At 45.5% G+C, this 26,687-nt stretch overlaps 1 protein-coding gene across 1 annotated transcript; it reads right to left on the bottom strand.

Moving 5' to 3' along the window:
- Window positions 1-3,239: 3,239 nt before the first annotated feature.
- LOC125303421 (transmembrane and coiled-coil domain protein 3-like) lies at window positions 3,240-26,533 on the bottom strand. Its single transcript, XM_048257181.1, has 4 exons — window positions 26,295-26,533; window positions 8,179-8,966; window positions 6,915-7,050; window positions 3,240-4,647 (listed from the first exon to the last, which is right to left on the bottom strand). The coding sequence occupies exons 2-4, from the start codon at window positions 8,964-8,966 to the stop codon at window positions 4,342-4,344; spliced, it is 1,230 nt and encodes a 409-aa protein (XP_048113138.1). The 5' UTR covers window positions 26,295-26,533; the 3' UTR covers window positions 3,240-4,341.
- Between the last annotated feature and the right edge of the window lie 154 nt (window positions 26,534-26,687).

Here is a 26,687-nt window from a genome sequence, read left to right on the forward strand (position 1 = left end):
TTAGACAAACCCAAAATAGGTCCATCAGATGAGCAGGAGACAGAAGGGGGAGAGAATGATGGACAGCGACCTGGCAACTATAAAACCCAATCCAGACAAATTATTAATCAGGGGCTGGCACGCACGCACGCACACACACGCACACACGCACGCACACAACACACACACACACACAAACACACAGACGCACAGACGCAGAGGCAGTCCAGATCAGAGGGTCCATGTGTCTACATCAACTTCCTTGCTGAGACTTTGTGCATAGACAAGTTTGATAGATAAAGAATGTTGACAAGGGACCAGGGGAGTGGCCAATGACAGCTAGCTGTGTGTGCCATGAGATTAAAACCAAACACAATCTGGACACAGGAAGAGGTAAATATTTCAGCACGCTTCCCTCAGCACGACTCCGCTGGCATGGCCATTTCTGGGCCGATCTTGCCTCAGAGGGGCTCGATTCTTATTCAGCACACATCAATTTAACAGGCAATGTGCTTGTCATTCTCAAAGATTAAAGCCAACCGTCAGGATAGCAAAAGGAACTGAAATCTATACACCTGGGTTATACTCAATTCATTATTTCTATCAAGTTGAGCAGGATTGATGAGTTGCAATCACTCCATCCATATAGACCCTTTCAAGAGAGTTCCATTATCAGCATCATAGTTGGCCCCACAAGACTTCCTTTTTAACATTCCATATGTTATCTTAATGCAGAGGAAGTAGATTGGGGCCCAAATAGAACGTTCAAGCATTGTTTTTGTTTTTATTGTTGAAAGGGTCTATAGATATGATAAGATTCAGAATTGAGGTAAGTGTTTCCCCTACTTTTACAACACATGGGGAGAAAAACAGAGCACCAAGGAAATATGGAGCAGCGTTTAACTTGAAGCATTCCTGTGGCAGGGAGGGGTTGCTAGGCAACTGAAGGGAAATGAAGTAGAATTAGGGCACTTTGTGATGGATTATACTTCACAGTTAAACAAAGCACACACCAACGCTCGCAATATTGCATATCACAAATTTAAAAAAGGAAGATGATTCTAGAAGGGTAAGAATAATTTGTTGGAGAGAAGGACTTCTTACAGACGTCAACAGGAAGTTGGGGGGATGGGGAGGCAGGAGGGGGTGGGGGATACATTGGACTGGACCAGTGCAGTATTGTACGCTCCTAAGGGAGGAGAGGTCAGCCCTTTCCCATCACATTTCTCTCACTCTCTCACACACACACACACCAAAACATCTGTGCTCATTTCCCCCCTTAACGCTAGCTTACTTCAGTTTGATCAAACCAACACACCACCACCCCAGCCAAGCAGCTAAGCCCCCTTTCCCCAATCCTCTGGTGGTCACCATGCCAACATGAAGAGGATAGAGAATCATCAAAGCGGTCCTCCTCCTGTCTAAAGGGAGAGAGGCTCAGCTAATTACTTGCTTATTATAAGCCGAGTCCTCCTGAGTGCACTCTCCATATTTCACTGTCCTCCCCCTCCCCTCTATTCCCCTCCCTGGACCTCTGCCCCGCAACCGACTCTGCTGCACTGGACAGATGAAACCGTTTTCTCGTGCAAGTAGGGGTCACCTCCTGCACTTTTATGTTCTCTTAATCTCTGGACACGCTGATGGTCATCCCATACATGTAGCAGGATAGAGTGTATATGTCTGAGGAAGCAGAAAGGCACTTAAATATGCAAATCCATATGCATGTGTATAAGTAAGAACAGTACACAAACACACACACATACACTGGACAAGACATGTCAACACACAGACTCACTCATACAAGGATATGTGTGATGGCACGTACATCTCACACACACACACACAGAGGGAGAGACAGAGAGAAGAACAGTTTTCTATCAGTGAATCGTTGCATCATAAGAAAGCACTGCAACATTTGTGTGTGTGGGCACAGGGCATGTGAGATGGCAGCAGATAACACTTGCTGGCTCCGGGAGCTCTACTCTTCTGGTCCTGTCAAGCAGCTCTCGCCTGGAAATCTGCCATACAGCACACAGTCTCAGCTGACAAAGACAAATACATTCTCTCTATCTCTCTCTCTCTCTCACACACACACACACACACACACTCACAAACAAATACACATGTGCATGCACACGCTTGCACACACACACACACTCAATAACACACTCTCACAAAAACACACACCCACACTCATACCTACATACACTTACATACACATGTCCACAAACACACCAATATTAGGAGCACTAGGGCCAGTTCACACACAGCAAGTTAGATTGTTGCCAAGTGTGTTTCTCACTACGTTCTTAATTTTTAGTTGAACTCATCCCATCCCTGTGAAGAAAACAGCAGCAAGGCAAGGGAAACACAGCACAGCACATTGGGTGTTTTTCATGGGCATGGGAGGAATACCATGGAGGTGAGGTGCGACTCTGGCTATATTTAATGCTTTTGGGTCGGATTACATCATTTGGGTCGGTCAAGTAATGAGGCTATTTTCATCTGATGAAGGTGCCCTCCCCAGGGCAGTATTGTTTTGATAGAAAATTACACAGCATATTTAAAGCCACTGTTGTGAAAATTGAGTCATCAAGATAATTGGATCTCTGAAACGCGACATGCTAACAGTGGACTTCCCCCATATTTTGATATTGTTTGTAATACATTCAGCAAAAACATTCATTGTTTGTCTATTAGGAGTGATGAGTAATCAGTCTTGGCCACTCAGTGGCTGTAAACAGAAGCTAAATATGGCAGCGTGGATGTAGTGGAGCAACAGAGCTTTGCTTCACCAGTGGTGTGCTAGCACCCCTCAGTGGTGACATGGGTGAAGTGACAGGTGCGTGTGTATTTCTGCATCAACGCTATATTGTAATCATTTCTTATGAGAGCCATTTGAGGAGTTGTCCAATCATAATAATTCATAATCAGAAAATCCCCTATTTAATATTGAGACATTATTGGTGTTTGGTATTGGTATAACCGGGGTCATAAGATGACTCTCACCTTCAACTCCAACCCCTGGCAATTACCATCTTGGGATTTTAAGTGTCAAAAGCAACAACTAATTGACATATGATCTGTCGGACAAGGTGAATTACTATTAAATTAAGTATTACTGAATTATAGCATTTTGTTATATAAATTGGATGGAGGTTGTAGTTTATTTTTATGTCCATTGGATATTTGGGTTGGGGTTGTCTTGGTTGAACAACATAATAATCCAACTGAAAAACTGACAACACACCAAACACAACTGTTGCTTAAAAATTAGGCTTATATTTAATTCTGAATTTCCACAGAGATGTATAAAAATACTCCACAGGCTTGAACAGTCCAGAGGTAATGTATCACAGTCTTAATAGTAAACGTTTTCACAGGAACCCCGCTCTCCATCTCGCAGACGTCAGGCCATTCACCTGACCAGTAGTGAAAAGTTACAGCTCCGCTTCAGCGGGTAAGGTCAGTTTGCCGGTGCTCCGAAATCTTGAACACTTCTGCTGGTCTACAATGGAGAGGTTGTCTAATGAGTTGACCAGAGTAAACAAAGAAAAAAAGAAAATAAAAATGTCTTCTTCTTTGAAGTGTATTTAAAACTGTCTTTGCTTTGAAGTGTACTTTTGAACTCTTTGTTCTAGTGGCATGAGCTTGCGATGCGCCATTGTGTGCAATGTAGGTTTGAGACTAGTCGATGCCCATATAGGTAGGTGTCAAGGACAGAAGAGAGCTTCACAGCACAACCTGAGGCTAATGATAGCCCCCCTGTTAAGTAACATTCAAACAGACTGAAAATCCACCAAACCCTTCAGGCTCTCTCTTTGCTGTGTGGTTCCATGACTTTGATTTTAAAACATAGTTTAAAAAAAAGACATGCATACAATTCCATCATAATGTTAGTTAAAAAAGAAGTCTAAAAAAAAGGTAATAGATATTGCACTTTCCTCAACTGGTCCAGTCAACACAGATGCAAACTGACACTTCCAATCTTGCCCTAGAAAATAACACATCTCAACTCCTGGCAAAAGTAGAGAGGAGAGAACATAGACGAAGAGCCAGAGGATGAGAACCGTGAGTGTTAGAAGGAAAGAAGAGAGTTAGAGAGAAATAGAGAAACTATCACATTATTCATGCCAGTGTCATAAAACCCTTTAAACAGGACAGTTCTTGAAGTGTACCCTCCTTCCAGTCCAGTCGAAATCATTGGTCAGATGTCCTTCTGCATTCTCTGGACTGGACTGGACTGGAGGCATTCTTCTTTAGTGGTGGTGATACTGCTACTGCTGTTGCCTGCCTTTATCATGTTGCCATCCTTGACCACCAGAGTGCAATCGTATCTTTTCCCACCAGAGCGCAGTGCTCTCAGGTGGGCACCAGGAGGCGCTCCACGGCGCACTGCAGCTGCTCCCAGTGCTTCCAGCAGAAGGCCAGCAGCAGCAGGCCCAGCGAGGTGCCCAGCACGTGCAGTCGGCTGCGCAGCATGGGCGCCGTGAACTTGGCCACCGTGGAGACGCACACCAGCACCACGGTGGCCAGCGCCAGCAGGATGTTGATGCAGCGGCCCAGGAGCACGCGCGCGTCCCCGCCACTCTCCCACTGGACGGTCTGCTGCTGCTGCTGCTGGAGCTCCAGCTTGAACACCCGCGTCTGGCACGACTCCAGCGCCTCCTGCACGGGCGACAAAGGGTTAAACGTGCCATGTGTAATGTCCGCCAAAAAATCAATTCATACTCCACATTCCATTAAAAATGGGGGCAGTATACCTCCAGAAAGTGAGTTGGTCTACCCTAGAGTAACAACCGAGACACGTGTATTGCAGTTTGGCTGGCGGTTATGTTGCCCGCATACCGCCTCCCATGGCGGAAACTGGTATGACACCTGTCGGGCTGTGGCTAGTAATTTAGCATGCTAATTCAGGTTGATATCTCTGCAGCACTATACCTTGTCATTTTTTTAATGACATCATCGCCCTTATTTCTTCTCATTCTTTTGATGTGTGTAGCTCATTTTTTATATTTTACCTCAATTCTTACACATGGCACCTTTAAAGGTTGTATCAGCGATTTCAGGCCCAAAAAAGGCTCAAACATAAATGATCACATTCATCTAATCTTTCCTAACGATCCGCTACCTGCCTGCCCCATAAGCAGGCTGTCAAAAAACGTGTCTCTGTAGGCAGCCTAGGCTCCGAGATCTGTACAGAAAAACAACTGCTATCAACAAGGGTTGGCAACCCCTCAAAAGCAAAACAAAGGGTTTCAACCAATAAGCAAGGAGATGCACGTTTAGGAGAGATTTAATTGCACAGGAGGGAGGGGGAGGGAGTAGCGAGCTAGCTCACTGTTTTGTTTGAACATCAACAGAAGTGATGTATCCCTGCTATTGCTGATACAACCTTTAAAGCCACAAAGAGTTAAAAATACAGAGCTAATCAATAGTCACCTTGACAACAAGCCCAAATGGTTAGCTTGACAACAAGCCAGAATGACACCAAAGCCACATTAGCAACAAAATGCTGCTACTGACATCCTACTTTGCCAGAGTATTTAAATACATTTATACATAATATGTCTACTTGTAAAGTGGGTCTGAGTAGCATAATTCTGCTGCGGCAACTAGAAATATGCAGTTGTACTGAAGGTAAATTTGTTTCTCTGCCTCTAAAGACAAATGTGTTCAATTTACAGGTTAAAAATAGAGCAGATTGAGGCAGACCTGATGAGAAATCAGTAAAGAAGTGGGGCACAATGGGGACCTGGAGGAAGGGTGTATAATATCACCACATTTAGTGACAAATTATATTATTATTGCACTGAATGCTAAAAATTATGCGCAGCTCTTATAAGTGATCCATCCAAAGCACTTGATTCAGTGGGTAGTAGTCTCCTGCAAAGTCTAGAAAGTATAGGTTTTAGAGAGCCTGTAATGAATTGGTTTTCAAGCTGTCTGAGACAGTTTTCAAGCTTTCCTCTAGCCTGGAAACCAGATGAATTTGAGAGCTTATTGTATTTACTCTGGCAGACCCATCTGGACACTTTCCTATTGAAACAGATTTTCACATGAAAATTATTCGGGCCAATCACAATTGCTTATCCAACATGGGGTGGGCTTTGGACTATGACTAAGCAGAGGTGCACCATTAAGGTAGTGTTAAACTCCAAAAGACCAAATTTATGATTTTTGGTTTGTTCCTGTTCATCTCCTACTAACAGTAAGATACTTAACACTAGATGGAGCTCTAAAAGGGTTGCCTCTTAAAAATACCTTGATAGAGTATACTCTTTGATGTTGCGTCCTGGGCTTTTAATTTTGTTTAAAAGTGTTTATTTTACTGCTAGAAAAGAAGTTTACTTTAAACTTAGTTTTGCTCATGGCAGACTATAGTGATGATGTCATTTTATGAATCTCTAGCAGTTGAAAAAAGATAGATGTGATCCTTCAGGCTGCTTTGCAGTTTGACAGTGGTGCCAACACCCATACACATCATTGTAAATTATAGCAAGTGGTGTCCTGTCATTGTCCCCACCACCTGAAATGAGCTAAGAGAGTAGTTCTGCCCTTTCATTTCATGCACTGCAAGCTTGGAATGAGCTGCAAGACATCCTCACTGTGAGACAAACAATCTGGAATCTTTACCATCTTGTCACATGTTCTAAAATATTTTCAACTTAGTTTGTCAGTCATGATCACAACGTGTGCCCTTATTTTTCATGACTCATTTTAGCCTCTAATCTCTGCATGTTGTCTGTTTTTTTATTTTTGGTGCAGCTCCCATACCTTTTAAATCTTATATTACTGCCCATCTTGATAAGCACTCGAGTAGAAGAGATAAGGGAAAATTAATTGATAAAACAAAAAGTGGCGGCGCTTTTCTGCCATTCTTAAATATTCATTCCTTTGGGAGGTGATTAGAACACAGGTGAGTGTTAAGTTACCGTGAGATCTCTGGCTCGCTCATTTGCCTGATAGGCCACTTTCTCCTCTATGCTGGCCAGAACCTGCTTCAGATTGGCCATCTCATGCTGGTGGAGCTCCGTAAGGTCATTCAGTTGATCCTCCAGTCTCTCATATCTATCAAGAGAGAGAGAACAATCAATATGTAGATGGAGCCGCAATGAGTTTAGATTTTTTTTTTTTACAACTTATCAACAATGGTTGGATGCATTCCACAGCTGCCTGATAAATGAATACCATATATGACACACACACACACACACACACACACACACACACACACACACACACACACACACACACACACACACACACACACACACACACACACACACACACACACACACACACACACACACACACACACACACACACACACACACACACACACACACACACACACACACACACACACACACACACACACACACACACACACACACACACACACACACACACACACACACACACACACACACACACACACACACACACACACACACACACACACACACACACACACACACACACACACACACACACACACACACACACACACACACACACACACACACACACACACACACACACACACACACACACACACACACACACACACACACACACACACACACACACACACACACACACACACACACACACACACACACACACACACACACACACACACACACACACACACACACACACACACACACACACACACACACACACACACACACACACACACACACACACACACACACACACACACACACACACACACACACACACACACACACACACACACACACACACACACACACACACACACACACACACACACACACACACACACACACACACACACACACACACACACACACACACACACACACACACACACACACACACACACACACACACACACACACACACACACACACACACACACACACACACACACACACACACACACACACACACACACACACACACACACACACACACACACACACACACACACACACACACACACACACACACACACACACACACACACACACACACACACACACACACACACACACACACACACACACACACACACACACACACACACACACACACACACACACACACACACACACACACACACACACACACACACACACACACACACACACACACACACACACACACACACACACACACACACACACACACACACACACACACACACACAATACTTTGGGCTTGTCCACCATGTTGGCGCTGCTGCTGAGCGCGCGGCTGGCCTCGCCCTCCTGCTGGAAGCCCGAGGGCACGTCCAGCGAGGTCTTGAGGTGGGCGATGTTGTCGGCGCTGCCGAACTTGTTGCGGATGAGGTTGGCGAACTCGCGCGGCTTGCTGAAAAAGAAAGGTGGCGAGAGCGACACGCCGGGGCCGATGGTCCTGATCTTGTCCAGGGTCGGGTGGCGCCCGCTGCCCGACGTCATGTCCCTCAGGTGCTGCTCCCTCTTGCTGCTCGGGGAGTCGTCTTTGACCGCACTGGACGGCGAGGCGTTGTTGGACGCATTGGACGCGTTGGACGTGTTGTGCCGGAGGGTGGACGGAGAGGAGTGGGAGGTGTTGTGGCCACTGCCCTCGCAGTCCTTTATGCGGCGGTGGTACTGCTCCAGCTTACGCTGCAGGTTGCCGATGGTCTGCGTGGACTTCTGATGCTTCTTCTCGAATACCTGCCGGATGCGCGCCACCTGCTGCTTGTCCGCGCTGTTGACCAGCTTCAGGTACTCGGCCACGTTGGCGTCGCGCGCCGTCTGCTCGATCTTCAGCTGCTCCGTCACCTTCAGCGCCTTCTGCTGCAGGCCGCTCAGGCTGGCGCGGCTGCGCCGGAAGTCCGGGAAGAGCTCGGCGTAGCTCGACGAGGCCGACGACGTGCTGCGCTCCAGCTCCAGGTGCGTGTCGGAGCCGCCGCGCCGCATGACCGGCACAGGGATGCTCAGCACGTAGCCACCGTCGGCTTGCTCCATCTGACACAAGCGCGCACACACACACACATACACATACAGACACATACAAACACACGCACACACACAGGTTAATGGTTTCTGATTCACAAGGTCACACTACATAACAGATACAGTAGCACAAGGTTGAAGCACAACCCTGCTGCCTCTGGCTCCTCAAAAACCTCACATATGCAACCTTAAGAGTATACATGGTAGTCTTTATCCTTGTTTAACAATTGTCTGTGGTCAGGGAATTTACAATTGGAGATTTGAATGTCTGAGATTCTCTTTGCTGAAAGATGATGGCTTTTCTGATGATGTTCAACTCACAGGATGGGCATTTTGGAATAAGGCTGCATAATTCAGTGCCTGACAAGAGTTACACAATATCACCTCAACAGCTAGTCTTTTTCCTTGAGACAAAAAATCGAAACAAAACAAAACAAAACAACACTTTTCCACTCAGTGTACTCTGGAAGCCTCGGAGAGCCAAGATGATTGTGCAGTCTCAGAGTGAGCGTCTGCCCAAAAAGGAACAGATCACGGTGTCAAAGGACTACGGCACTCAAAAGTGTTACATAAAGGCCAGGGCGTTTTAGCATAGCATACCGTTTCATAATAGCAACCCTGTCGCCCACAGCCCCCCCACCCCCTGCTCCGCTCCTCTCCTCTCCTCCACCACCACCTGTCCTTTTCAGGGACGTGCATATAGCACAATCAGTGACCTTGCGTCTCAGGCTCGGGCAAGTTCCACTTTTATAACCGTCTTAAGGAAACAGCAGTCAAAGGAAAAAAAAAAAACATCCTGTTTTCGTAGCCATTGCCACTGCTGGGGTCTCCCATTAGAACACAATGTATCCAGCTCACGGCACGGAACGCCCCGGTCCACGACCAGGTTAAGCTATTCCACAGGCAACGTGTGATAATGAGCCCCCAAACATAATGGCATTCTGGAGGAAATCCACTCAGACCCCACCACCTCTCCCTCTCTCTCTCTCTCTCTCTCTCTATCACTCTCTCCTTAACTCCTTCCCCCTTTCCACCACCGTCTCCTGTTCTTAGTCTCTCTTTCTCTCTGTGATGCCTTAATTGTCACAGTTGATTTCCCCCTGATGAGATTTGTTATCTAATACCAAGGATTTTGCGCTATGCTGCAACAAGGCTTTGCGAAACCTGTTTTTTTTTTTCAAAAGGGCACATTGTTGAGGATTCTGTGTCTACCTATCCGTCTCCCTGAGGTTATTGCTCTGTGTCATATTATATCAGCAAACATTCCAAGCTGCTCGCAATTTACTGCTGATGGGTGCACAATCCATAAGACTGTGAAAACCATTCCAGGCCTATCAAAATGATCTGTGAGCACAGTCCGCACGCACTGGGAGTGAACCCTCTTACACAAACAAGGCACTTATAGGAGAGCTTGCCTCGCACAGCCATACCATGAGCATAGGCACATAGAGCACAAAGAAGGCTCTCTGAGGAAACAGTTTTGGGCTCGCACATGTCTGTAACCTCCCTTATCACATTAGATAGTCTGAAATCATGTTACAGTGATAAACTAGTAGGACTGAAACAGTGTGTATCCCTTCTAGAGCCAGCAGAGACTTCTAGAGGGAGGCCCTCACATTAATAGCTCTCCAGAGCCTCTGGTGCGTTAGCCATCAACACAGATGGGAGCCTCGTTAAAAGTTCATGTCAGCATTGGGTACGGTGAGTAATACAAATGAATTCTGTGTGCCCAGCAAACAGAGTAATCTGAATAAGCTATCTGGAGGGTTGGAAAGGGCAAACATAATTGAGTGATAATGCCTGAAAAAAGGCCACTATTGTGCATGTAATGAGTGTCAGTGTGTTCGAGAGCAGGTGCCTGTGTGTGCGCATGAGAGAGAGAGAGAGAGAGAGAGAGAGAGAGAGACCAAGGCCAAGCAGCGCAAGCCCATGTGAGATTAAGAACACACGTGTTCATCATGCACAGTGAAGATAACTGACCTAAAAAACACAGCCTTGGTTAATGAGTATGAGAAGTACAGGTCCACGCCCAATAAAAAGGTCAGCTTTTACAACCTCCTCAGAACAAAGCTGGAAATCCTCCCCAGTAAGCCCAAAGCCATGGTCCCTCAGTGTTTGTTTTTGTTGCAGACCTGGGTGTGGCGCCATGTTATTTGTTCCTCTTATTTACCTGCACCTCCGTCCAGACACAGACAGTGGACACCCTGAACAACACAGTCTTTGTCCAGTCAACCATATTTGTAGCAGTCTCGTCTCTATTTTGGTGTTAATTAAGGATGGGGTACGTCCTTATGGAAAAGGGCAGTGATTGACACTTGATTTAACATTTGGATCTGATTGACTGCTGTGGACTCCATGAGTGATTTGGGTGAGTCATAGCATAATAGTACACTGCAATGTGACGAGCCAGATGGAGAGTAGCGAGTTCTGTCCTGCACAGCAGCAAATACAGCTAAAACCCAGCTAAAATCAAGACATGCTGCAGTGAGAGATTTCAGACCAGATTGAATGATAATCAGATTTTCTAATCAAGTTACTAATCCGAAACTAAATGTGCTGGGAGCGATCATAGAATTCACTGGTTGTTTTGGAGAGCAAATAAATGGCCTCTCGTTCGTACTTGCATATTTCTATACATCTGCTTTTTGGGCCTGTCAGCTGTGAAGATCAGATCACAAGCCATGGCAGGATATCCATCATGAATCACCATGTTACCAATATTTGGAGCGTCATGTGCAGACACATCGATTTTCAACTTCCGTGGGCCAAATGAATTCACAAAGACAAGCGTGTTGTCCACAGAGTAACAAAAGCCTAATCCTGGGTCAACAGACATGAAAAAAAAGGAAATTTCCTTACGTATACAAAACATTACAATGAACAATTTATGTGTTGCACAAAAAATGCGTAGGGGACAGACCACATGATGTTAAGCAGAGGCCTTACATGTCGTGAGGCTTGCCCTTTGCCTATGGCAGCTGGAGCTATGGCCATAGTTAAAAGGATAAACATGGTAATGTTTTGACAGAAGAGGGCCTTGCACTTTGGTGCCAGGCGAATCTTTTCGAAAAGTTGCCTGCTGACAAGAGTGGCCAAAAGTTATTTCTGTCCTTGGCAAAGGTTGCAGCCCTCTCAGGTCTGTGAGCGGGAAGCCACCGAAGGAAGAGAAATTAAAAAGTTGCGGACGAGGCAGGAATGCCAAAGCCTATAACGCTTGTTCCTCTGGGGCTAGATGGTGAAGAAGGGGGCCAAAACCACATACACACACACACACACACACACACACACACACACACACACACAGGATGTGACTTCATGAGACACTCCTCGGTTGATTAATGCAATACGGCTGATCTGGAAAGAAGCCCAGAGCAAAGAGAGTGAGAGGCAAAAAGAGAGATGGAGAGAGAGAGAGAGAGAGAGAGAAAGAGAGAGAGAGAGAGAGAGATGAGGAAAGTACTTCAATAGGAGTTCAACATCACATCACCAGCTGCAGGTCTGCAGCTGAGCTGATGTATCCAACTGGTCTAAGACGAAGCCATTAGCACTGCAGCTATGTCTTCTCATATTGACCCCCCATGACTGGGTCACATGAGTCACACATGGAACAGAGAAATGAAGGCAGGACTAAATGTGCTGATGTCCACACACTTTGTTTCTTTCTCTTCTCCTTTTTTTGCCCCCCCCTCTCTCTCTCTCTCTCTATCTCTTTATGTCTGCACATCAGACGCGGGTGAATCTGCCGGCTAACTTTAGCCAACGCAAAAGCACACCAGTGCTGCGTCTGCAGGACGATGGGCAAAGACAACGGCAGTTTAGCCAACTCTTTTTCTGCTGAGTCAACGCGGCACAGTGGTCTTAAAACAACAGATGAATGAGGAAATGAAACAGCTGACCCAAGTGGCACATCAGAAGGAGATTAGACATGTTGACCACCGACACTGAACTCTGAAATTGCAATATGAGACAAAACTCTCCTACCAGAGCAGACAATGGATAAGACATTGCATTAAGGCATTGTAACAGATGCCTCACCATGTGACAGACCAATACCAAATAAGGGTCTGAAGATTGAATTAAGAGTAGGGGTGTCACGATTCTCCAAATCCTCGATTCGATGCAATTTTCGATTTATAGTCACGATTCGATTCGATTTTCGATCTTTTTTTTTTAATATTAGTATTAATGCATTCCTTATGTTATTTACTCTTTTTGGCCTTTTCCTTTTCTGTTTCGGGGGGCTTTTATTTTAAAACCGTTCCAACCGCGAGGTTGTAATGTAAACAGAACCAACATTAGGCTAAAACAGAGACGTGAACATAGTGAAATGAAACAACACAGAATGATAATTTGATTGTTTCAGCACACTCCGAAGAGACCCAAGGTTAGTGTTCATGGAATATGTACTTATCAATGTGCATTTTAAGCCTTAAAGAAACTTTGTACTGTAACTAGATCATCTTTTCACTTGCTAAGTTGAGTAGACTAAGTTAGTTTTAATTGACGTGAATGAACGAATACTTCCACAACGGTGATTTCAAAGTAGCAAGAGGGGCTTTGATTTCGGTAGGTTGATGTGTATATTTTAACTGGCTGCAGCCTAAAATTAGAGGAGTGTTGATGCTGCAGTTCAGCACGTGCGTGTGCATTTGTGCGTCTTGGCATACATGCTGGATGTGACATTGGGGGTGTGGCTGCATCGTCGATTCTACTTTTCAGTTTGAAGATGAGATTGAGATGTAATTTCGATCGATTTTGATATAAAATCGAAATCGTGACACCCTTAATTAAGAGATCATCTCCAAGACGTTCACTGGTCTCTCTCTTTTTCTTTGCCTCTGCTGGGCTGTCTGTGTGTCCCAGTCACAATATAGACCCTTTCAAGAGAGTTCCATTATCAGCATCATAGTTGGCCCCACAAGACTTCCTTTTTAACATTCCATATGTTATCTTAATGCAGAGGAAGTAGATTGGGAACCAAATAGAATGTTCAAGCATTGTTTTTGTTTTTATTGTTGAAAGGGTCTATAGCCATCTTTTAATTTAAATACAAGCCTTATTCTCACAAGGAACATGCTGTGGGTCTGACAGTCTATTAGGGATGTATGCAGCACCTACTACATTCTTCTTTCACAAGCGCTCAGACTCCTACAGCACACAGCCCACAGAAGCCGGTCTTCATTCAGGATTAGGCCGAGGAGTCCGATGCGGTCATTTGCGTGATAAGTTATAATTTATTCACGAAAGCATGAAATCATCTCATTAGCGCCCGGATCATTGCCCGATTAAGGCTGAGGGGGGAAGGGCGAAGCATCCCCAACATCTGTGTCATTTCAGGTCGGCTCCACAGCCGGATCCGTTACCAAACTGACCGTTACGCTTGGCATGGCTCGCACGGCCCAGGGAGAGAAAAGACACACCAGCCCGAGGGAATGCCTGCCACTGCTGTATTGGGGGATGGGGGGGGCGTGTGTGTGTGTACAGTTAGTATGTGTGTGTGTGAGGTTTTTGAATCCAAGCATGTGCCCTTGATATAGTGGCATGCATAAACTGGTCAAATTATGGGCAAATTAAAAACACACAAAATAAGCAAACCCACCCCCCAGACACAGACACACACAGCGTTGCCCCCATGTTCAGACATGGGGCTAAATCAGCCTTTTCTTCTAGAGTTGAGGCACTGATGAAGTTCAAAAGGGGGACAGGAGTGATGTCGAGTGTGTGTGTGTGTGTGTCCCTCAAATAACCTGAGCAGACAGGACAGACTGGGGGCTACAACACGTAGAAGGAGGCTGAACAAACATGGCACATGACTACCCCTCCATCCTATACTGACTGAATCAGGCCATCCTAACAGCAGGAGGGGAGAAGGATGGGTTAGGGTTGACAGTGAGAGTTTACATAATGACTGGCTGACGGCACGGGGCTTTTCTGCTGCAAACTAAGGAGGTGAGATGGGTGCTGTTGCCAAAGAGGCATCGGGGCGCTCCGAGCCTCCCACGAATCTTTTTCAAATTTACTCAGGGGGATTTGATGGTATATAAGTATAAGTCATTGTTTCCCACAGAATTGAATTGTATTTGTGGTGGTAGGTTTGCAGAATTAACTTGAATGCAACAGTTTTTAACAAATTAGTGCAGCGTGGTTATGATTCTAACCAGATTTAAGCACAATTTAGTACAACCAGGAAACTCATTGTGTGGTGGTAAATGTTGATATTGTGGTGGGCCGCCACAAATAAGTCAATGTATGGGAAACACTGTAAGTATAAGTATATATACTTTTTTTGATCGCGTGAGGGAAATTTGGTCTCTGCATTTAACCCAATCGGTGAATTAGTGAAACACAAACAGCACACAGTGCACACACAGTGAGGTGAAGCACACACTAATCCCGGCGCAGTGAGCTGCCTGCTACAACGGCGGCACTCGGGGAGCAGTGAGGGGTTAGGTGCCTTGCTCAAGGGCATTTCATCCGCGGCCCACTGGTCGGGGCTCGAACCGGCAACCCTCCGGTTACAAGTCCAGAGTGCTAACCAGTGGGCCACGGCTGCCCACTAAGTAAGATGTAAGTAAGATGGATGAGGTTTCCTTCATCACTTTTCAAAGAATGCAAATGAAGCCATCACTGAAGACATCAACTTGGGCACATAGTGAAGTCAGATGACTGTCATTGTTCGCGTTTCAATACCTCAGGATAGATGTCGATGATATTCGCCATTCAAATACAAAACCAAACAATGCAAGATAATAATATTTCAGGTATTATAGAAGCAGTAGCAAAAGCCAGCCATTCCCTGTATTCCCATATTGCTGAAGCCTGCCTGCATCCAAATGACTTGTCCAATAAAAGCGCACATCTGATAGTGTGTCAGCTGTGTCAGGAAACCCATTTCACCGCCGCCAAGCCCTCATTTGGGATTTTCATTTTCACAATGTCACCAAACCAACTTAATGGATGCGTTCTCCCCTGGGAAGTGAAAGGCACTGCCAGCCTCGACCTCCCAGGCACTCGCTCTGGTGCACCAATCTCAAGAGAACATTTCATCATGACAGTGATTACTGTACATGTATTAAATGGCTCAAATTGATGAAATTGATGGTCATTAATGTACAATTTCTGTGTCATAATTTAACTAACCAAAAATACCTCTTCAATTTACATCTTTAATTTTGTGGAGCCAGACATCTATTGTAGAGACGACAGTCCAGTATATTACATTACAAACACATGCACGTTAGTCAACGGCCTGTCATGATGGAATATGGCCTGGATATGGGTGGAAGTAATGCATGTGTTTATGGTGCTTCGAATTCTCTTCTAATCCAAGATAGTAGTGCTAAATCCAACCAAAAACATCCATGATAAAGGGTGCAGGTGTATTTTTAGCATTATACCTTCTGTGGACACAAGGGGACTAGTAGCCACCAAGAGGAAAAGAATGCAGTCTTCCACTGTCATTCTCTATACCAGTCAGGGTCAAAATGGCTTTAAACACTAACAGTGTCTATCAGCATCCATGCAGCTGAAAGGCTCTGGGTAAGCCTCTCCTCATAGAATGTGATATACAGACTGGCTTGAGAAGAGACTTTGAGGAAACACAGATAAGTTTAAGAACATCAATCATCTGCCGGCCTGTAGGTTCTCTCAGATGATCTTCAGAAGGCCTTGCACTGGAACCTCTGTGCCAGGAACACAGGCAAGAACACAGGCAAGAACACACACGCACGAATGCACGCACACAAACACACAAAGCAAGTACCGTATTTTCCGGACTATAAGTCACACTTTTTTCATAGTTTGGCTGGTCCTGCGACTCAGGTGCAACATATATATATTTATATATATGGTTTTTTTCCTCTTCATGACACATTTTTTGACTGGTGCGACTTATACTCCGGTGCGACTTATAGTCCAGAAAATACGCTAAACACTTCCATGTAAATGCCTGCCTTAGATGGAATGGGTTGGTTTTGTGGTTGATTTCACTGTGCAAGAATTCCACACACACACACCAAAACTAACACACCCTTTCAAACCAACACCAAAACTAACTGAAATACTCTCACTTCATATCACACACACACAACCTCGGCTACTGCTTGACCACAATTACACAGAAAACGGAACTGAGATGGCACTTCATGGTGCAGCTGCAGCAGAGCCCCCCTCCCTCCTTGGCCATTAAAATGCTATTTAATTTTATGCACCCTGCTGATGCACAAAGCAATTCAGTTATTGTGGCAGTAATGGAGGAGAAAAACTAAATGAAACTGAAAATGATGCCAATTTGTTTTTGAAATGCATGAGGCTATTCTAACTAGCTGAGACAGTCGACTCGGTGGGACATGCTGTAGGACCCTTTCTAAACCATAACCTGGTACCACAGTGACCGTGATGATGCTTTATCTAAACCATAACCTGGTACCACAGTGACCGCGATGATGCTTTATCGGTCTAACCGACATCTATATTCTGGGTGACCCTCAGAGATCTATTTCTGTCGCTCACTTCAGTGCACCTGACCAGTGGACGTATGGCGTTAGCAAGAGAGAAAGGGGGAGCGGTGAGCACTAAATGAAAAAGATACCCAAATCGGGAAGCATAATACTAGACAGTTTGCAGATGGGGAAAAGTGTCCTCTTCTCAGTGAAAGGCTGGTGGTGCGCTGGTGGCTGTAGTGTCTCTGTTTGCTGCGTTGAGGCCTGTTCGGGTGATTCTCTCCCCTGAGAGCCGTGGATGTGCACTGATGTCTTGAGACTAACACAGCGTGAAGTCCAACTGCCAATGTCCTCAAAGGTCGCCTGAGGAGAGACACAGCTTCGACCGACTGAGCTCTGCAGAGAGCAGTGCAAACCCACACATGTACACACATGGTTACACACACACAAATCGACACCCGAATGAGAATAAAACAGAAAACACAGCCTAATAGAAGGGAAGCCACAAATGAACGTGCCTAAAGAACCAACGCGGTGACTAACCCAAATCTCCACTCAGCACCTAAACCCAACAAGCTAAGCCAAACATCACACCCACACACACACACACACCCACACCCACACCCACACACTGCTTTGGATTTGCATTTGTGTTTGAACGGCTGCCCCATAAAGCTGATCTGAACATGCAGCTTTAGGGAGGCAGGTGAGGGGAACAGCTATTGGCCGACCTGCCGGCACACAGCCTGTAAAACCTCAAAGTGACCTTTCCCAACAGGGCCTTCCTCTCTTTTCTTCCCTCACCAGGTCCTCTGCTCCCTTCTTTCCTTTCCTCCCCCTTTCATTTTTCTGACTCCTTCCTTCTCTCTTTCTGTCTCTCCACAGGACGCTGATTAAGGGAGCTGTTTACAACAGACTGAACAAGACCACCCCACCCTCCAACACACACACACACACATGCACACACAGACGCACACACACTTGCACAGACACGCATACACACACACACACACATGCACACACAGACACACACACACACACACACACACATGCACACACAGACACACACACACACACACACACACACACACATGCCAGCATGGCTTCACACCACCAAGGACAGAAACAAATAGCACTGTGTTTCTCATTTATCTGCCAGAGGCACCACTGGATGGGTCCTTATGGCACGACTCTCTTACGCAGCTGTAGCGTGGTGGAAAAATAAAGCCAACGACAACATGTCAACACAACAGGACATGAGCTCCTTAACTCCAAACATTCACGGCTACTAATAATCTCATCACTGACACTATCTGGGTATGGACTCCTCCACTAAAGCCATGTGGACTGTGGCCCTGAACACAAACCATTTAATTGAACTGTGATTTAACGAAAGTCCCATTACCTGCCTGACTTCATCCAGTAACCCATTCCAACCGAGCCAAACCAGCAATCCATCTTCTTCTAATAGCTTTCTTGAAGAGGGCACTGAGGCAGTCAGACCTGATCGGTTACAGGCTAATTCACAGCATTCTCTCTCTCTCTCGCTCGCTCGCACTCTCAGTCTAACTGAGCCTTTGCCTGATACACATTGAAAGAGATTCGATTCTGCCACCAAGCAAGGCAAACACGAACCATCCAAAAGAATGGAGTCTCATCAGTTTGTCTGGTCCCCTCAGGGAGGAAGATATGATGCAGCAGTTTCACCTGAATTACCCTTTTCTTGGGAGATCTGGCCTCCTCAGAAGATGCAGTTACTCGCCCAGGCAACACTTCTTGAAGGAATGCAAAATGAAACTTGACACACAAACGTATGCGCACACACACACACACACACACACACACACACACACACACACAAGCACAAGCACAAGCACAAGCACAAGCCCTGAATACAGAACATCCACCTATTACAGCTAAGGCGGCAGCAGCAGCAGCAGCCCCATCCCCACTGTTGATCAGAGAGAACAGTAAATACTTATCAGGCCAGGCAAACAAATCTGCTGCTCTGCAAAGTCCATTACAAAGGACACTGGTGGCATTAATCTGCAGTGTGTGGGGCTCGTGCCGCAGCATGTCAATGATTCGAGCAGGCGCGCGTGGGTGTGGGTGTACACAATATAAAAAAATAATGCTAACCTCATTTCTCCCTCTTACCTCGCCTAACCTGGACCAATCCAGGCATTTTCACCCCCAGTCTGTTTAGGCAACCAAATGTTCAGTGGGAGTTCAGGGATTTAGACGGTGACAGCTGAGGGCAGAGCTGGACTGGATTGAATCCAGACCGCAACATAAATGCAGAGAGAAAGAGAAAGAGAAAGAGATAGAGATAGGGAGACAGAGATATATAGAAAGAAAGAAAGAACGAAAAAAAGAAATAAAAGGGGGGTAGATTAGATACACGATATTAGATTAGAATGCGTTCAGTCGTCTCTCCCCTTCCCCCTCAACTCCTGATCTGGAAATCTGCAGATTAATTAAAAAACAAATCAAGCTGTGAGAAGGAGCTTTTGTCAGAGGAGTCCGAGGAGTCTTCGTCGCCACTGACGTCAGCAAATTAGTATTTAATAATGCTGGTGTTCACGCTTCAGATGAACTGATGGGGACTCCAGGACGGATAATATTCCTTTAGCATGAATTGTCGTCATTGGGCCATTCACATGAATGAGGGCAATGACTGAACAGTGGTCATGCTTTCCCCATGTAGTTATGCCTCACACACACACACACACACACACACACACACACACACACACACACACACCACAGACACACGTAAACACAACCTTCCTTCCTTCTCCGAAGCAGTAAACTTCATGCTGGTGGCTCACTGCCAAACAGGTTTTTCCCTGGGAAGACTTCTCAGTAAGTAGCCTCCAGGAACAGGTGTGGGTCACCTGAGCCCTTCTGCATCCGGCGTACCGAACCTGGTCTGGCTTCTGCTCCACGCACGGCTGGAAAGCACCTGTGACTTGTTTTGGTGTGACTCATCATGCGTTGGGGCTTACCAGGCTGGATTTTATGATAAGCTCAACAATTTGAATGGCTCTTGAAACTACGCGTCAGGTTTCAGTGCATGCCACACAGCCATGATGATACTGAATGTGGCCCTTGTGATAATTGAACAGTTCATTCACGGACTTGTGAGCACATTCCTTTTAGCTCTGGGGGAGTAAAAAGGATTTTCTGCTCGTTTGCTACGCAGAGATAGCATACAAGCACAGAGGGCACATACTGAGCACTATCACAGATCTTGGCTCTGAAAGGAGCAGGCTCTATTGAAATCATAACTGATGGCTGGGAAGAGGCTTTCAGCGTGCATGACTGCCTTTTATCTCAGTGAAAAAAGGGCTTGCTTTGGAGGTGTCACAAATCTTAAGAGGGCACTACGCTTGGGAGGGCTATAAACATGACAGACTGTGGCAGCAGGTCTTTTCCAACTTTGCGAACAACAGAGCTTCCGTCGACTGTTTGTGGTCCTCACAAACTTGAATGTATACACAAGACCAGTCGCAGTGGTTCAATATGAAGTTTCGGGAATAGAGAGAGAAAGAATGAAAGAAAGAGAGAGAGAGCAAAAGAGCAACAGAGAGTGAGACAGAGGAAGCCTTTCACGGCCTGCTGCTTCAGACAAACCAGCCGTTCAATGCTCAGCCCTCCAGCCGGCCTCCGCATGTCCCTGGCCCGAGCTCTCTTGCCCTCTCCCCTGAGGAACCCTTTCATCTTGCCCTCTAAATCTCCAGCCTCCACTAGAACTGAGACTGAAGATCATATCAACCGCCTTCCATAATATGGCCTCTACACTCCATAAGCCAACCTCCTCCCCCACCATCACCAGCTTCTCTCTGTAGCAGACTGCTTCTACGTGACCTGAATGTCTCAGAACAACAGAAGCAGCAGGCTGAGGTCCAACTACTACATACATTTTACTAGAGCAAAGGTTGGACAGGTTACAAAGGTGTACAGGTTGATGGCTTTCAGTAGGCATCAGGACTGAAAATTAAACTGCAATGAGGAGCTAAAGGACTCATCATCATGACTAATTACAGAAAGGAAGCAAACTGTTCCAAACAAGTTTGGATGGCTGAGTCACCCTAAAAAAAGCCTTGTAAGCCCCAAGTTAGCACATGAAAGTCCATGCACTGCCAATAACATTAGGTGTGTGAAACGGTTTTGTTATCGTCCCAGGCAGCACTCGCAGTGGCGGCTGCTCAAGCATGCAGACAGCGCAGAGTGACAGGCAGACAGGCAGGCAAGCGTGCTGATTTTGTCCCGGTGCACTGAAATAGCAGCCTAGGTTACATTCAGAGGAAAAATGACTACCCTTTCAATGGAATGGAGTGGAAAAAAGATGCTATCTGCAAAAATCATACCAGCTGATAAAAAGATCACACATTTTCAGATCTCTAAGCCGGTCTGTTTGCTCTCAAAATATTTTCCCTAGTACAGGGGGAGGAGGGGCAGACAACAAAGCAATATGCCTGCACTATAACAGCAAAAAGTACCACTGATACAATCCAGCTAAACTTGCTTGCAGCCTTAGAGGCATGTACACACCAGTCGAAACCATTTGCTTTTGAAGCCTGTGGGATGACTACACAACACTTCAGGCAGCTCAGAGTCGAGAAACGTGCCCAGACCAGTTGGGGCTGTGGAATGTGAGGCTTAATAAATGGAAAGAGATAAATCTGTAGACCTCAGTAAATCAGAGAGGAGCCGGGAAGCAGGGGTCCATTGATGCTTCGAACGTGATAAACAACCCAAATGTACCAGCAAAAAGTCGCCAGTGAGAGGGAGACACTCTTAAATCACACCAGACCACCATGACACTCTTCTGTCCCTCTTTCTCTCTCCAATTCTTATCAATATGCATATGGCTAGTACCATCTGAATTAAGATAAATCTACTTATGGCTTTGGCACTGCTTCAGGTACCCGAGGGGAGGGACCAAGTAGAATGGACAAAAAGCTTAAAAACTGCAAGGCAGGTTTTTGTCTCCAAGACATTTACACTCTCATACAGTTAATGAGCGCTAATAATAAAAAGCATTGTCAACGCTGAGAATTTTAATCATGGCCCCTCCAGTCCACCATTACGGGCACAAACAGCTGGGAGCAACAGAGGAGAAAGACTTCCTCCAAAAACCTCCACCAAAATGTCTGTAAACACACACACACACACACACACACACAACAGAACTGATTAGCCGTTTGAGTTATTGCCTGGCTCACAACCTGGCCGACAGGCAGGCTTAGGTTTTATGTAAGAACTGTTTTAATGAGGTTGTCAAAGTCCCTCCTCAACAGTGCCTTTGGCTGCGGTTTTGTCATGCCTTCTGGTATCAGATGGTCATGTGTGGGTTTGAATGGCCCTCTGTAGAGGATTGTATAGTCATAGGAAGATAGGAGGATAGCCCACATGACATGTGGGGAAACATTCAAAACAAACCATAACCTTCTTAATACAAACCATAAACAAACTCAAGCTCATGCTTCATACACATACCAGAAACCACTGGGGCAGTGCAGAGCGTGCATTATTAATAAACTTGGGAGTTTTGATGTTACACACGGCTACCTGTCAAAACACTACGTTTAAGAGGGTCAGAGAAACACAGGGAGGGGGAGAGAGAGAGATGGGATGACACACTGGGTGCCTGCTCCGCTCAAAGTGCAGACAGACACAGAGCAGAGAGAGAGAGAGAAAAAGAAAGAGACAGAGAGAATGATGAATGGAGTTGAGCTGACGGCACTGGTCTACACCATCTCTCTCTAGCATCTCTGCCCCCCCCCCCATAAGCCCACAGCTATCTAGACAGCCCAGCTTACACCCTCCAGGAGAGTACATTCCTCCCACCCACTCATTCTTACAAAACACACAGCCACTTATTCTTAGAAAACACACAGCCACTCATTCTTAGAAAAGACACAGCCATCATATAGATCGGGTCTCATGCATGCGCACAGCTGGATGGGCCATTGGGTCATGAGCAGCCAATGGGTTGTGCATTGCATAGTTCGTCTGTAGAGGGCCCCTTCGAAACCCACCCATTATGGTACCTCCCTCCTCATCTTACTAGGAAAACATCCATGAACTAGAGACTTTCAGTGGGGGAGCACAGAGAGCCTTGGCAGGTAAATAACCCAGAAATCCATGAAGACCCATACACACACCTATTCTCTCTCTCTCTTTTTCTCTTTCTCTCTCTCTCACACACACACACACACACACACAAGCAGGAGTTCCCATGAGAAAAAGGAGGCCTCCACGCCAAGAGACACACAAATCACACTTTGAGCTCTAGAGAAGACGGTGACCTGGGTGTCGACAGCCCCTCTATCTCCCCAATGCCTGGTCAGTGAGGGGCTTCTACTTAATGCTGAGTGACCTCTGGCTCATTCCCAGGGGCCCCGTCTGACAGCCCTGGCCAAATAAAATAATCAATAACCTATTTCCCTGCGTCACTGCTCCCTCTGCTTTGAGGAACAAACATGGCAGGGCTGAGTGAAGTTTCAAGATAGAGAGAGAGAACAAGAAAGAGAGAAAGAGAGCAAGAGAAACATGAAGAATTTAGAGACAAAGACAGTGCGCCCATTACACTCGCACATGCGGGTAAAAATGATGGCGTGCGCGTGCAAAAAAATATTTAGGCGCACTGGTGCGATTGACTTCTAACCATGTCAGTGTTTGTCTACAAAATACACCGCAACATCGAGGAACATTACTGGTGCAAACCATAGAATCACGTCGCGAATGCAGCATAAAAACTACACCTCCCATCAACGTTAGTTGTGACTCGCTAGTAGTCGCTTCTATCAAATCCAAGAGCGCGCAGAAAAAGCGGAAAGTTAGACTAGCCAGCCAAGATGCAAATTAGTGCTTCTATCCACCGAATTCATCGGATATAGGAGGAACAGGATGAGATTCTGATAATGCAGTGAGAGAAGGAAAGGTAATCTAACATGCCTTTTAGCCCAGTTGACATATTGGCTGCAATATGCAAAATATACAATCAACTGTTTTAGTAGTAGTATTAGGCAGTATGCAGTCAGATAGGTCACCATGGGCATATTTGGCATATTAGCTACATATGGATTCACAAATAAATAAATTAGCCTACATTTGGCAGGATACTTGATATACAGGCTAAATGCAAATATGGCAATGTATTATATTATTTTACATTAACAAAATGTAGGAAAATAGAACAGACTGAAAATAAAGTAGGCACTGATCTTTAAAATCCTGTTTCCTGTAGCCTAAATGTTGTCAGTCATTCTTAATATTCGCAATTGGTGCACTGGCATGTTTAACTGTTAGCTGGAGTGTAATGTTAGATTATGTGTAAGTTAAGTACAGAACTGACTGTGCGCCCAAATTTTTGTCTGTGCTCCTACATTTTTTAACTTGGGCGCACAAGTGCTCCTGGAAAAAAATGTTAGTGTAGAGCCCTGCATAAAATGAAGCCAATTTTGTCTTCAGAGCTCCAGACAGTCCTTATTGCACTTGCGTATATAAAGAAAGGCTAGGGAGTGACATCCTCCAACCCTCATTCATTAATGACAATGGCCTAGTTTAAGTACTTTCACTGTTGCCTGCACTGTTGCCTGGCCTTTAAACAGGTGTCAAATGTTAACACAGTGTTTAGAAAGGTGCTTGATGTTCGGAATGCAGGTTGCTCAACTAAGGCTGGGAAAAGGCTTCCATGAGGCAAAAAGGAGACATTAGACAAATCAGCATTGTTGCTTGAATGTTACATCACTGGCCTCTCACCCCACTGTGGCTGAACTGAAGCTGGTGGCTGCCAGCACTATGTCTGAGTCTTTGGTTCCAAATTTGAGGAAACGTCCCTTGCGCAGTGCGACACCATGTGCGATGAGATCAATCAAGGCTTTATGCAAGTCCAGGATGGTAGATAGACTGAGCCCGCTCATGTGATGTCAGGGCCATTTAGCGCCATCATTCATAACTAAACCCCTAAGCAGACGTCTGGCACAAGGCTGATGTACAACACAAACTAACAGAGAAAACATAACGAGACTAATGTGTCCGAGCAATTAAGGCCCTGCACGCCATGACCCCTCAGGGACTCTACTGACTCTCCACGAGCCCACAAACCACAAGGGCCATCCAATCCCTTCCAACATTGGAATGCATCAACCCACTGGTGACATTACTTGGGGCTTCAACATATTGATGACACTGCTGAACTCCACAATCTGGGAGTCAAAGTTTCTCTTCTTTGATGAATGATGTGCTGTGATGATGCATGGGCTTACATGAAATATTGTGGCACCTCTCAGATGCCAAATAGAATTTAATGGCATTTCATGGAGAGAATCAGTATCACTACTGAAGTCAGGAGTCTGATAAAAAAAATCCCTGGTGTTTTCTGAAGATCTCAAATGAATTTAATGTGCAGCTTGACCACTAAAATAGGATTACTAGGCTATTTAGTCAGGTGGTTCTTCACATTTATTGGTCGGTTCATATTGTTAAAACATTTGGGGGGGGGGGGGAGACAATGTGAAAATGAGACTCTTTTAAGATCTTCCATAAGACTGACAGCCCTTTGTAATGATCAGATAGAATAGGATAAGGTATTCGAATAGGCTACGGGTTTGAGAAATGTAGACTAGGCCTATAATATTAATACTTCTTTTTGATGGACCACGAGACTGACTCAGTTCTACATGCCAAGAGTTAGCAGCCAACAAACAACAGAGCATTGCGCGTATTATTCCCTTAACCCATAAGGCTAAATCAAGTGAACAAGTCAATGTCATTTTCTAGCATGAATTCCAGAACAACACGGATGATCATGACTGTCACAACCTCTCACTCTCTCTCTCGAACACAATACAGCAACATTGGTACCAAAATCAGACCAAAAACTTACCGCTAGGTCTCTCCTGCTATTATTTCTTCACTTCTGCTAAAGTTCTTCCCTTAACGGAGACGGCACTTGACATAATCAGTGTTTGACGCTGGCGAAACTCATGGCGGTAAATTACAGTTACGGGCAATTTACGTCGCATTCGCAAACTGTCTAATTGTTATCTGACTACATTCTTTCACTGCTGCGCTCAACATCAGACTCGTACGCTTTCTCAGAGTTCCAAGACAATGTGCGACTCACCACGCCCATTGAGTCCTGTTAAGGGAGAAGAGGCGGGGTTAATACGTTCAATTTCACAACCAATAGCTTCAGCAGTTATGTATCTTTCCGTATATTTTTGTATCTTAAGTGTTTTGGTGCTTTTAAATAATAACTGTTATAATGTGTAAAGAA

Source organism: Alosa alosa, chromosome 11 (assembly GCF_017589495.1).
Source record: "Alosa alosa isolate M-15738 ecotype Scorff River chromosome 11, AALO_Geno_1.1, whole genome shotgun sequence".
Classification (NCBI taxonomy): Eukaryota; Metazoa; Chordata; class Actinopteri; order Clupeiformes; family Clupeidae; genus Alosa; species Alosa alosa.

What these genes read in the sequence shown, in the direction of transcription:
- LOC125303421 (XM_048257181.1), bottom strand. Translation starts at nt 8,966, where the DNA reads ATGGAGCAAGCCGACGGTGGCTACGTGCTGAGCATCCCTGTGCCGGTC. An exon ending in GTGGACAAGCCCAAAGTATT is followed by an intron (nt 7,051 to 8,178) that starts GTGTGTGTGTGT and finishes CTCTCTTGATAG; the next exon opens with ATATGAGAGACTGGAGGATC. An exon ending in AGCGAGCCAGAGATCTCACG is followed by an intron (nt 4,648 to 6,914) that starts GTAACTTAACAC and finishes TCGCCCGTGCAG; the next exon opens with GAGGCGCTGGAGTCGTGCCA.